The sequence below is a fragment of the Octopus sinensis genome, linkage group LG4 (assembly GCF_006345805.1).
Source record: "Octopus sinensis linkage group LG4, ASM634580v1, whole genome shotgun sequence".
Classification (NCBI taxonomy): Eukaryota; Metazoa; Mollusca; class Cephalopoda; order Octopoda; family Octopodidae; genus Octopus; species Octopus sinensis.
Window position 1 is genome coordinate 108,624,064 of NC_043000.1, and position 12,471 is coordinate 108,636,534.

At 39.1% G+C, this 12,471-nt stretch overlaps 1 protein-coding gene across 1 annotated transcript in view; it reads left to right on the plus strand.

Annotated features, from left to right (window-relative positions):
- Nucleotides 1-12,471, plus strand: part of LOC115211124 — a 108,498-nt gene that overhangs the window by 84,162 nt on the left and 11,865 nt on the right. Inside the window, exon 3 of the mRNA XM_029780060.2 lies at nt 11,237-11,374. Within this exon, the coding sequence (XP_029635920.1) occupies nt 11,237-11,374 (138 nt within the window). The remainder of the gene's footprint in view (nt 1-11,236; nt 11,375-12,471) is intronic.

The window sequence follows — 12,471 nt, forward strand, 5'->3', positions numbered from 1 at the left end:
TGAGGGTTGTGTATGAGTTGGGGTGGAGTAGGGAAGAGTTGCGTAAGATAAACAATGAGAAAAGGAGGTCAGTGGGTGTTAGGGGCAGGGTGTCAACAACATGTGTACTTTACTGAATAAAGAGCAGTCACTGTGCAAATACATACAGAAAGATAAATTTACACAATGCTTTTACATACACACACACACACACACACACGTACCTGTATGTATAATCTGTGTACACATATATGTATGTGTATATATATATATATATATATATATATACACACATTCAATACACACAGCCACATGCTTGCACATACATACAAATGTACACACCCATACACACAGACATCTATATGTGTACTCAGTTAATTTACTTGTTTAGCTTTCTCTTATGAGATATAATTCTCGGGCTTAATTGGCCATTTGCATCATTTTCACTTAATTGCTTATTTTAATTGCCCACAGAGGAGTGAGTTATGTATTATATTGACTAGAGGAGGTTTGAAAAGAAACTGAGAATACTACTACTACTACTACTACCATTGCTACTATTACTGCTTTTACTACTACTATGACTACCATCACCACTACTGCTATTGCTGAGGGTGATAATGATGATGATGATCTCTTTATTTGCCACATGGACAGTATCAGAGAAGGGGACAACACAAAGGTTAAGTAAATTGTGGTGAGGGTGGGGTCCATAAAATCAGTTGACGAGGTAAATGAATGACAAAGAAAGAAAAATATGGATGATACAGTGCTCCTGATATAAGAAGGCATCCAACAGGGGCCAGTCCAAGAATTCCCACAAATCCAACCAACTCTGGCCACCACCAAAGCCAGTGGTTTTCCTAAACTGTTACTCTTTGGTCTGTAGGTGCATGCAGGAAGAAAAAACAAAAAATAATAATCTGTTTTTGCTATCCGCACAAGGCTTGAAACTTGAGGGTTGGGGCTCGTTGATTACGTTGAGTCCAATGCTCAACTGGTAACTTATTTTATTGACCCCCAAAAGGATGAAAAGTGAAGTTGATCTCAGTGGAATTTGAGCCCAAAATATAAAGACAGAAAATGAACTGCTGCTAAGCACTTTGTCTGGTTGGCTAATGATTCCACCAATGCAGCACCTGTATCCATAGCAACAACAAGCAATGTACAAGCTACCTTAGTTGCTGTCCAATTAGGAAAGAGAACAACAGAGCAGACTGTGGTGGGCCAATATGAAACCAGTGTAGTCTACTGGTTAACATACCAGTGTGGTGCTACATATACTGGATCAACAAAATGAGCAACGCATAAGAGTAATAGTGTAGCACCACAAAATGACCCATCAAGGAAGGTGTTTTCACATGAACAAATATTATCAATGTATCATACTAAATGTATATGCCCTGTCAATAGACCAGTTACTGCAGTATTTATTCTGGCTGCAGTAACTGGCCTATTGACAATGTGTATACTTTAAGTATGATACATAGTTGACTATTTTAATTTAATACTGCCCCAATTGTATACTAGATTATTATATACTGTTGTATTAATACCAGTGTTCTTATCTTGGTTGTTATAGTTACAATACTTTCGTCATTGTACCCTCTGGTCTTCTTCAGATGCTCGTTTTATTTTTTTCAAGCACAGTGTACTCTAGACTACATTATCCAGTGTATACTTCTATTAAAAACAACACTTGTGATTTGAGGAAGAATTAATTACTATTTCTATCTAGTTAGATGACCATGTAGAGGTTCTCTTGGTGGCTCATAGCTTTGTTATCAGGTGTTTTGACTTCAAGGCTATTCTAAACTCTCCAAGTGCTTTCACCTGTTGATTTTTATGTTACACAGGTGTATTTTCCCCTGGCTCTCTTATCCTGTCTCTCTTCCTTCCATCTTTCTCCTCTTCTCTACACTTTTGTCTGTATACCCAATGACGGGCGATGTTCAAAAGATCATGCTCTAAACCCTTAACTTTTCACTTTATAACTTTTTCCTTTGAGCATCAAACCATTCACTGTGGATGTCTCTTGGACTTTTGGTGATTTTGCATTTGTCTTTTGTTATTCATATACCCGTGTGTGTGTGTGTGTGTGGTCATCATCATCATTTAACGTCTGTTGTTCATGCTGGCATGGGTTGAACAATTTGACTAGAACTGGCAAGCTGTACCAGGCTCCTGTCTGATTGGGCATGGTTTCTATAACTGGATGCCCTTCCTATATATATATATATATATATATATATATATATATGTATATGTACACACAAACACACACACATATATATATATATATATATATATATATATATATATATCATATATGGGTACAGGATGTCACAAACCATAAACAAAATGAAATACGAAAACAAAAGAGCTGAAAACATAAACAACAAGAAGAGAAACAAATGGAAACATTGCTATATTGGAACCAGAATGAATTTAACAGAGGGAAAGAACAAGCCTACGTTGAAAGTCTAAAAGTCTGTGAGTGAGTGGCCATGACTGACTGAAGGATGTTTTCTATGATGGCGGCGGTGGCGGTTCACTGCTACCATCATCATCATCATCATCATCATCATCATCATCATAGAAGACATTCTTCAGCCAGGTGTGGTCACTCACTCCTGGATTTTTAAACTTTGAATAGTAAGCTTGCTCTTTTCCTTCATCAGATTCATTCTGTTTCTAATATAGCAATGTATTTGTATACATACATATCTAAAGCTGGTTCTAGCTAGCCCAGCGTGATCTTTGAAAAAACCATGCTGGTTTTTAATTCATTGCCTATATCCCTATATGTCCCACCTTGCTCCTGTTCTTCCTGTAACCCCTCCTACCTACCCCTTAAACAGACCACCTAAACAACTTGTGTGACTAGCTGTTTGGTGTTAGGTTTTCCCATTTGGCGACAGCTCAAAACTAAAAATAAAACAAAGGCAGGGAGCACAAACCTCTGCCAAGGCAACACCAACGTCCTCTCAATGATCAGCTGGTGATGATTTTTAAAACAAGAATACCTGAAATAAACTTGACTGCTCGTACAAATGAGAATACTAAAAATGAACCTGACCACTCTCAAAAATTAAGTGAAAAAATAGGAAAAATAATCCAGAATCCTTGTCTGGTACCAGATCTATTCCAAAATCTAATCAGTTCATGTCAATCATGAGGCCAAACATCCCTTAAAGTTTCATCCAAATCCATCCAGTGGTTCTTGAGACATTTTGTCACAGACAAACAAACAAACAAGACTGGAAACAATACCTCCACCTTCGCTAAGGCAGAGTTTATAACAACACTGGTAATAAGCAACAGCAACTCCTACACTGTCCTTCGAGATATTTAACCCTTTAGTGTTTAAACCGGCCATATCTGGCCCAGATATTCTACATGTTTTATATTCAAATTGGCCATATCCAGCCTCTTACACCTAACCTACTTTGACATTCTAAAAATAGACAATCACATCATTGAAACCTCAAAGATATAACATAATGCATGATTAATTCAAAACAATTTGAGTGAAAAAGTATTACATTTAACAGAGTAATCTGAACACTAAAGGGTTAAACCTTTTAGCTTCTATAACAGTATACTACTACTAAAGTCTGTTGTGTTCTCTCTCTGTACCCCTCTCTCGCAGACCCCACCCTCTTTTTCTCTCTCTCTTTTTACTTTTATTTTTCAACCACTCAATCAAAGGTATTGGGCTGTCAGTGTCTAAGCCAGCAACTCCACACAGCTTACTTTGTGCGGAGGGTATTTTTCTTGCTGTTTGGTCACCCTGCAAGATTAAATACAAGACCTGTCAAAAAGTAAATAAACTCTGAAGAGTCAACAGCCATCAAAATAAGCAAGTCTCATTATTAGCTGTGCTGCTTATTAAGCCCTTACCTGCATAAGACACTCAGCAATAACTCTGCTGCTTTGTGGCAATACTCACCTAAGAGTAAACCCCAAGGATAAATCTGGAACTGGAGTCCCTAAGACAGTTCAGTGCTGCAGACAACCTCATTCTGGCAACTCCTGCACCCACACTGGTGCCAAGTTGTATTGGCCCCCACCCTTCCCTTGGATAACACATGGGCAACTGCTGATCTCCCATGAAAAGACTGCCTGGGTCTGCATCCTGCAGAGGATACTCTGGTGCCATCTAACTGCAGTTGTAAAACATGGAAAGCAGCAGTCTACCAGTTTCAAGCCTGCACACCATGATTGGTGTAAGAGCAAGGTGCCAGGGGCTGCTTTCGATGGAGGGAGAGGCCATTGGGCCTCTCTGGACAGCTACTTCTTGCCTCAAGCTGAGCAGTTCCCAGCCAGTTAAGTGCTACCCCATCACAGCCCACCTACTCCACCAGGTGCATGGGGCTTAGGAAAACTCATATCCTGAATTGTGGACTGTAAACACTGCATTAAGGAAAATAAATAAACAGCGCAAGAAATGAGCATTCACACATGGATGTTGGAACATAAGGGCTGTCAGAGGATCTTCAAAAGATCAGTGGCACACACTCCAGAAAATGAGGCTCCCAGATTTGAGAACCCTTCGTGAAAAAGAATATACCTTTTTCTGGCAAGGGAAAGGCATTCCTGAAGCCAGAGAGCATGGTGTTGGCTTTGCTATGAGGAACTTTCTGCTGAAGTTGGTAGAACTCAGCAGCAATGGTTCAGAGCAGATACTCCTACTCCGATTGCACACTTCTGATGGGCCTGTTAACCTTATCAGTGCTTATGCCCTAACCCTCTATTTCACACAAGATACCAAGGATAAGTTCTACAGTCAGCTCTCTAGGACAATATGGGCAATCCCAAATGGAGAACAGCTGGTGCTACATGGTGACTTCAACACTAGAGGGAGAGATGATCATGACTCCTGGTATGGGGTTGGCAACATGAATGAAAATGGGTAATGGCTGCTTGAGCTTTGTATGCTCCATGGATTATGTGTCACCAACACCTACTCCCAGGCCAAAGCTCTACACAGGGTCTTCTGGCATCACCCTCACTCAGGGCAATGGCACTAGGTAGATCTGATCATCACCAGATGCAACCACCTGAGGAATGTGCTCCTGAATCAGTCCTTTCAGAGTGCTAACTATGACACAGGCCACTCCCTGGTTAGTTGCAATCTCAAACTCCAACCAAAAACGATGCACTGTGCCAAGCCTCCAGGCAAGCATTTTACTAGTTACTGGAAGATATCCTCCTTGCAGACACATGAGAAGGCAATGTTCAACAGAGATGAGACTCTGTCAGGAACATCATCCAAAGCATTGCATTGGGAGATTTGGGGAGGAGGAGAAAAATGACATGAGACTGTTTTGAGGCAAGCACACCCATGGAGGAGAAGCACGCTACCCTGCTGAAGCACAAACACCAACTGACCAGGGCAGCATTGAGATCAGCAAAGAACAACATACAGAAGATAGTGAGATGCTGTGCAAGTGACGACTGGTTACAATGATGTGAAGACAGCCAATTGTTGTTTGGCATGGGCAGCATTCGTGAAATGTATGAGGTTATGAAGAAAGCCATCAGTCTAACCCAGAGCAAGATAGCTTCACTGAAATTCAAAACAGGGAAAGATCATCAGGAGCAAAAGAGAGCAGATGGAGAGATGGCTGGAACATTATTCCAAGCTCTACATCAAAGAAAACAACACCATGGCACACCTACCCATCATGGAGGAGCTGGACACACTGCCAACTGCTGAAGAATTGAGCAGGGCCATTGGTGGCTTGCCTACTGGAAAAGCACTGGGTTTAGACGGTATTCCACCAGAAATCATCAGGTATGCAAAGAGTGTTCTACTCAGCTACTTGCTGAAGCTACTGTGTCAGTGTTAGGAGGAGGTAACAGTCCCACGAGACATGAGAGACTGCAACATTGTCACTCTATATAAGAACAAAGGAACTGCATTTCACTGTTAAGCATTGTAGGGAAGGTCTTTGCCCATGTGGTCCTAAACAGACTACAGAAAATTACTGAGAAATTATACTCTGAATCTCAATATGATTTCAGATCAGAATGCTCCACCATCGACGTGGTCTTCTGTCTTCAGAAGTGCTGAGAGCAAAGGTAACCACTCTTCATCACCTCCTTCGATCTTAAAAAGGCTTTTGACTTAATAGAGATGGCTTGTTCAAATTCCTTGCCAAGATTGGCTGTCCTCCAAGACTCTTCAGGATGTCCAATTTTTTCATATGGAAACGAAAGGTGTCGTTCAATTTGCTTGCTCTTTTTTGCAGGCATTCAACATATGTAACAGTGTGAAGCAGGGCTGTATGATTGCCCCCACTCTGTTTGGAATCTTTTCACAGACATGCTAAAACTCACATATGGAACATCAGTTGATGGTGTCTACCTTCACTCCAAATCAGATGGTAAGCTGTTTAGTCCGTCAAAACTGCAGGGTTCATCAGAATGCTTATCAGAGATAGACTGTTCATGGACTATGCAGCTCTGACAGTGCACTCGGAAGTGCAAATACAACACCTTGTGGACAAACTCTCAAAGACCAGTCAGAAATTCAGCCTGACTATCAGTCTGAAGAAGACCAAAGTATTGGGCCAAGGTATGAAGCATGACCCCCTTCATCACCATCACCATCAACAACTACAAGCTAGAGGTAGTGTGTTCACCTACCTTAGCTCTACCATCTCTGACAACCTGTCCCTGGGCCCTGAGATCAGCAAACAAATTGGATGAGCATCCTCCACGTTTGCCAGGCTCACAAAGAGAGTCTGCAAAAACAGAAAACTAGCCACAAACACCAAGATTGCTGTCCATAAGGTGGGTGTCCTCAATACACTACGGTGTCCTCAATACACTACGGTGTCTCAACATCTTCCACCTTCGTAATTTGAGATGCATCTTGGATATCAAGTGGACTGACCACATCACCAACACTGAAATGCTCAACTGTGCCAAAATACTCAGATGAAGCAAGCGGGAGAGAAACTTGAAGACCTTGCCACCAAAGAAAAACATACTCAACGAAAGGGAATTCTACTAGGGAGCTCTCTCAAATGCAGCTGCTGTATGTATGACTGCCACTACTACTGTGTGGGCCTCGACAGACACAGCAGACACTGCACCACCTTCAGCAGCTGATACAATGTCGTTTGGCCCAGATCCTTGGTCTCTCAAGGCCAACAGCTGCCTACTGCATGTATATATATGAGAAAAATAAATGACAAAGGAAAAACTATGGTTATGTTTTGAATTCCATTAGCTTACAGCTGTTTCTGCTATAAGCTGCAGTGAACTCAGAGTTCATCTGCATCTTATAGTAGAAATGTTGCTTTTCCTGTAGCATTTTTTTTTTATTACTGCTCTACACTCATCAAACATTTTGTTTAGAAGCATTGTATATTGAGTTCTACACCAGGATATCATTTGAAGTGGTGTACAGATTTTATATATTAAGAAAAAGGAGGTAATTAAGGTTTTGGATAATTATTTATTTAGCGTCATCATTTCTTTTCTGAAAAGTTCATCATGAGAAATTTATTTGTGAAAATTCATGCCTTGTATATATATATATATATATATATATATATAAGCTTCCAAATATTCACCACGTAGTTACACACACACATATGCACACACATGTATATACACACACATAGATTCCAAATAACAAAGAACATCCTCTTCCCAATTCAACTCTAGATTTTTTCCAACTAATTCACATATTTGTGAAAGACATGAATTTTCTGAAAATAAATCACTCATGAACAACCTCTAAAAAGAAATGAAAGCATCATCATCATCATCAAATAATTATCCCACTACTTCCTTTTTCTTTATATATATATACATATATATATATATATATATATATATATACACATACACACATATATATATATACATATATATATATACATACATATATATATATATACATATATATATATATATATATATATATATATATATATATATATATAAGAAATTTAAAAAAGGAAAATACACACACACAAAGTTTTAATATAATTTTTAATATATCGACCGGTTTCGCTATTGCTATTCATGATATTATGTTTTACTTATTTGAATATATATTTTTTCTTAAGAAGAAATTTGGTCCATGTTGTGTGTGATGAAAAACACAAGTAGATAAATAAAGGGAGGTAATTGGTTGACGTTATTATTGTTATTGTTGTGGGTAAGGGAGATAACTGTTGGGCTTCGGTAACAGGTGGGGATTATATATGTGTACAGAACAGAGACAGGTTTCAAAAACCTTGTTTAGTAGGGGATTTATGTACAGTGATGTAATCGTGAATTGAAATATGTAAAAATATAAAAGTTGGTTATATGTGCATATTAAGACGTGTTTTGTATTTTTCAATGAAAAAAGTTTCTTTATTTAAACATTCTAGTTGAGAGATTGCGTCTTTGCACTGGTAGAAAGGGAAGACTGTGAAATTTGGTTTGATATTACCTGCACATTTTTCTATATGTTCACTGAGAGGAATTTGTCTGTATTGCGGGAAATGGATTTGCTCCATATGTAGAGTGGTTCTCTTTCTCAAGGTCATACTCGTTTGTACAATATACTGGTGTCTGCAACCCGAGCAGGTTATTACATAAATTAGGTTCTCAGAGGCACAGGTGAAACTAGTTTTAATTGTGAACCTCTGTCCTTGTTTGAAAAGGAAATCCGAGCCTTCAAGCAGGTTGGGGCAGGTTCCACAGTTCGGGCGTCCACATTTTTCAGCCGTTGGTTTCGTGGTTTTGTAAAGCTTTGCATTTGTTAGTAGTCTCTTTAGCGATTTGTCTTGTGGGGATAATCGAAATTCCTCTTTTCTGTTACTACTATATATATATATGTATATATATATATATTTATATATATTGTTATATTTCGGAATGGTCATTTTGCCAGTTTAGCCAATAAAAACACACGCACTATAAATTTGGTGTATTTTGCTTCAGTGTTATTTATTTTTTACATTAATCTTAATCTTATTTCGGCCAGAGTTCTTTCGTCACACTCCTGTGACCGCATCAGTGGTCCTTTTTCTTCTATCTTATTCGTGTCTCTCCTTACTAACCGTCAGCCATTTTGTATTTCTATTGTATGTCTTCATTTGCGCATGCTTATATCTCTATGTGCGTTTATGTTTATTTAGTGTGTGTATGTGGGGGGATGCTTGTAATATTTGTATTTTCTGTTTATATATGTTCATGTAATTTGTATTTTGTTTTTGTTGTTTTTGTTTATTCTTATTTTGTTCATGTGTTTACATCCACTTATTATTATCATTACATATGCTTGTATGTATAACAACAATACTAGTAATAACAATAATAAATTGAATCGAAATTTGTTTAGTTAATTTTTTTATTTATAATTTTTTTTTTCGATTCGATTTATTATTGTTATTACTAGTATTGTTGTTATACATACAAGCATATGTAATGATAATAATAAGTGGATGTAAACACATGAACAAAATAAGAATAAACAAAAACAACAAAAACAAAATACAAATTACATGAACATATATAAACAGAAAATACAAATATTACAAGCATACCCCCACATACACACACTAAATAAACATAAACGCACATAGAGATATAAGCATGCGCAAATGAAGACATACAATAGAAATACAAAATGGCTGACGGTTAGTAAGGAGAGACACGAATAAGATAGAAGAAAACAAAGGACCACTGATGCGGTCACAGGAGTGTAACGAAAGTATTCTGGCCGAAATAAGATTAAGATTAATGTAAAAAATAAATAACACTGAAGCAAAATCATCATCATCATCATCATCATCGTTTAGCGTCCGTTTTCCATACTAGCATGGGTTGGACGGTTCTACTGGGGTCTGTGAAGCCAGAAGGCTTCATCAGGCCCAGTCAAATCTGGCATTGTTTCTATGGCTGGATGCCCTTCCTAACGCCAACCACTCCGTGAGTGTAGTGGGTGCTTTTTACGTGCTACCCGCACAGGTGCCAGACAGAACTGGCAAACGGCCACGGACGGATGGTGCTTTTTATGTGCCACCGGCACGAGGGCCAGGCGGGGCTGGCAACAGACACGAATGGATGGTGCTTTTTACGTGCCACCGGCACGAGGCCAGTCGGGGCGGCGCTGGCAACGGTCGCGAAACGGAAGGTTCTCTTACATGCCACCGGCACTGGTAACACATCTGCAATTTCCATTGATCGATTTCGATTCTGATCCTCACTTGCCTCAACAGGTCTTCACAAGTAGAGTTTTGTGTCCCAAAAAGGGAAGGTATGCATACGTAGGCTGGCTCCATCCCATGTAGAAGGCCACGGGTTATGGACTCATTTGTCCTGCCGGGTCTTCTCGCGCACAGCACACTTCCAGAGGTCTCGGTCTCTAGTCATTTCCTCAGTGAGACCTAAAGTTTGAAGGCCGTGCTTCACCACCCAGGTTTTCCTGGATCTGCCTCTTCCGCAGGTTCCCTCAACCGCTAGGGTGTGGCACTTTTTCACACAACTATCTTCATCCATTCTCGCCACATGACCATACCAGCGCAAACGTCTCTCTTGCACACCACAACTGATGCTTCTTAGGTCCAGCTTTTCTCTCAAGGTACTTACACTCTGCCGAGTATGAGTACTGACATTACGTATCCATCGAAGCATACTGGCTTCATTTCTTGCGAGCTTACGCATATCCTCAGCAGTCACGGCCCATGTTTCACTGCCATGTAGCATGGCTGTTCGTACACACGCATCATACAGTCTGCCTTTCACTCTGTGTGAGAGGCCTTTTGTCACCAGCAGAGGTAAGAGCTCTCTGAACTTTGCCCAAGCTATTCTTACTCTAGCAGTTACACTTTCAGCACACCCGCCCCTGCTGCTGACTTGGTCACCTAGGTAACGGAAACTATCAACTATTTCTAGTTTTTCTCCCTGGAAAGTGACGGAAGTTGGTCTCAGAGCATTTTCAGTGTTTATTGTTCCTGAGCATCTGCCACATACAAAAACCATCTTCCTAGTTAGCCTTCCTTTGACACCAAATATATAGTGCGTGTGTTTTTATTGGCTAAACTGGCAAAATGACCATTCCGAAATATAACAATATCTGTTTCAACACACGACTTCACATAAAAAATCTTGCACAACAAATATTTAAACGTATATATATATATATATATATATATATAAATCATCATCATCATGATATATATATATATATTCATATTTATTATTGTAAGCATTAGTGATTGATTTTGTTTCTCTTTTCCAGAAATGCAGACATCTGCAGCATCGTGTTTAATTGTTAGCACGATAGATTTAATGACAGCTTCAGCTCTTGGAATTATTGCTGTTTTCAAGAAGCAAGTTGCATTAGTAATGGTAACTGGAACTCTATATATGATGGCTGGTAAGAACAAATACTTGTGTCTTTATTCATTTTTCTTTGTAAATTAGAAAGAAAAGGCAATGGAAGAGAAAGGGTAGAGTCTTTGACTGTGACAGACTGCCCTTCCAGTCTAGGTGAGATTGCTAGAATTAATCATTTCCTTGTCTATTTGTGTAGTGGAAAAAAAATTTGTAGTGAGCTGAAAGACTGGTTTGAATGATTGCTATAGAATGAATTCTACTGAAAGCAGCTAGAGACCAGGTTTGTGGTATGCTGTTGTGGCTCCTGACTTAGAAGATATCAAACTAAGAAATGAACAGAGGAGAATTTGAATGGAAACGTGTAATCTAGGAAGTTTATGCCTTTTAACATGAATCCCTTGCTTTGCTTCAAGACACACGCGTAAGCACATATGCATAAACATATGAATATATCTATAGCCAATGTGCAAGCTATATCTCCTGGATGAGTTGAGATGCATTCTTAGTGATGTAGACTAGGAAGGTAAAGTATTTTGGGATAATTTAACATTAGATACCCTTGTCTAGGAGACTTAACCAAGATTTATCAGGCTCCAGCTTTCATCCCTGCAACCCCTGTCAACTTATCAACCCTTTTAATTCTGTTTCACATGGTAGCTATCTCTTAGTTTTTGCTCACAGATTGAATGGCCACCTTTGTTTTTTTGGGTTTTTTTCTTAATTCATCCTAAAATGCATTAAATGCTCAAATGGTTGATGTTTTTGCAAAGTGAATACCCGGAATAAGAATTTCTCACTCACTTCTATTAGGTTAAGGTGCATTTTTCAGTCTCTGTTCTGGCATTTCTATCCTCATCTGCACATTTCTTACTCATTTTCCAAACTACGGTAAATTCCGGCACAACCAGTTGTTTTATTATCCCAGAACTGATGATCATGTCTGTTTTGGACTGATCTTGGTGCTTGCCTAAATCAACATGTAGTTGCCTGTCAAAGGCTCTGCAGAAGGACTCTCTCTTCATTTTTGCTTCATCACCTGCTACCAATCACCTCCCTCATCCATGCTTCCTCCAGCTTTTATTCACAATTAATTACACCTCCATCCATATTCATCACTCACTGCATTCACTTCTAACC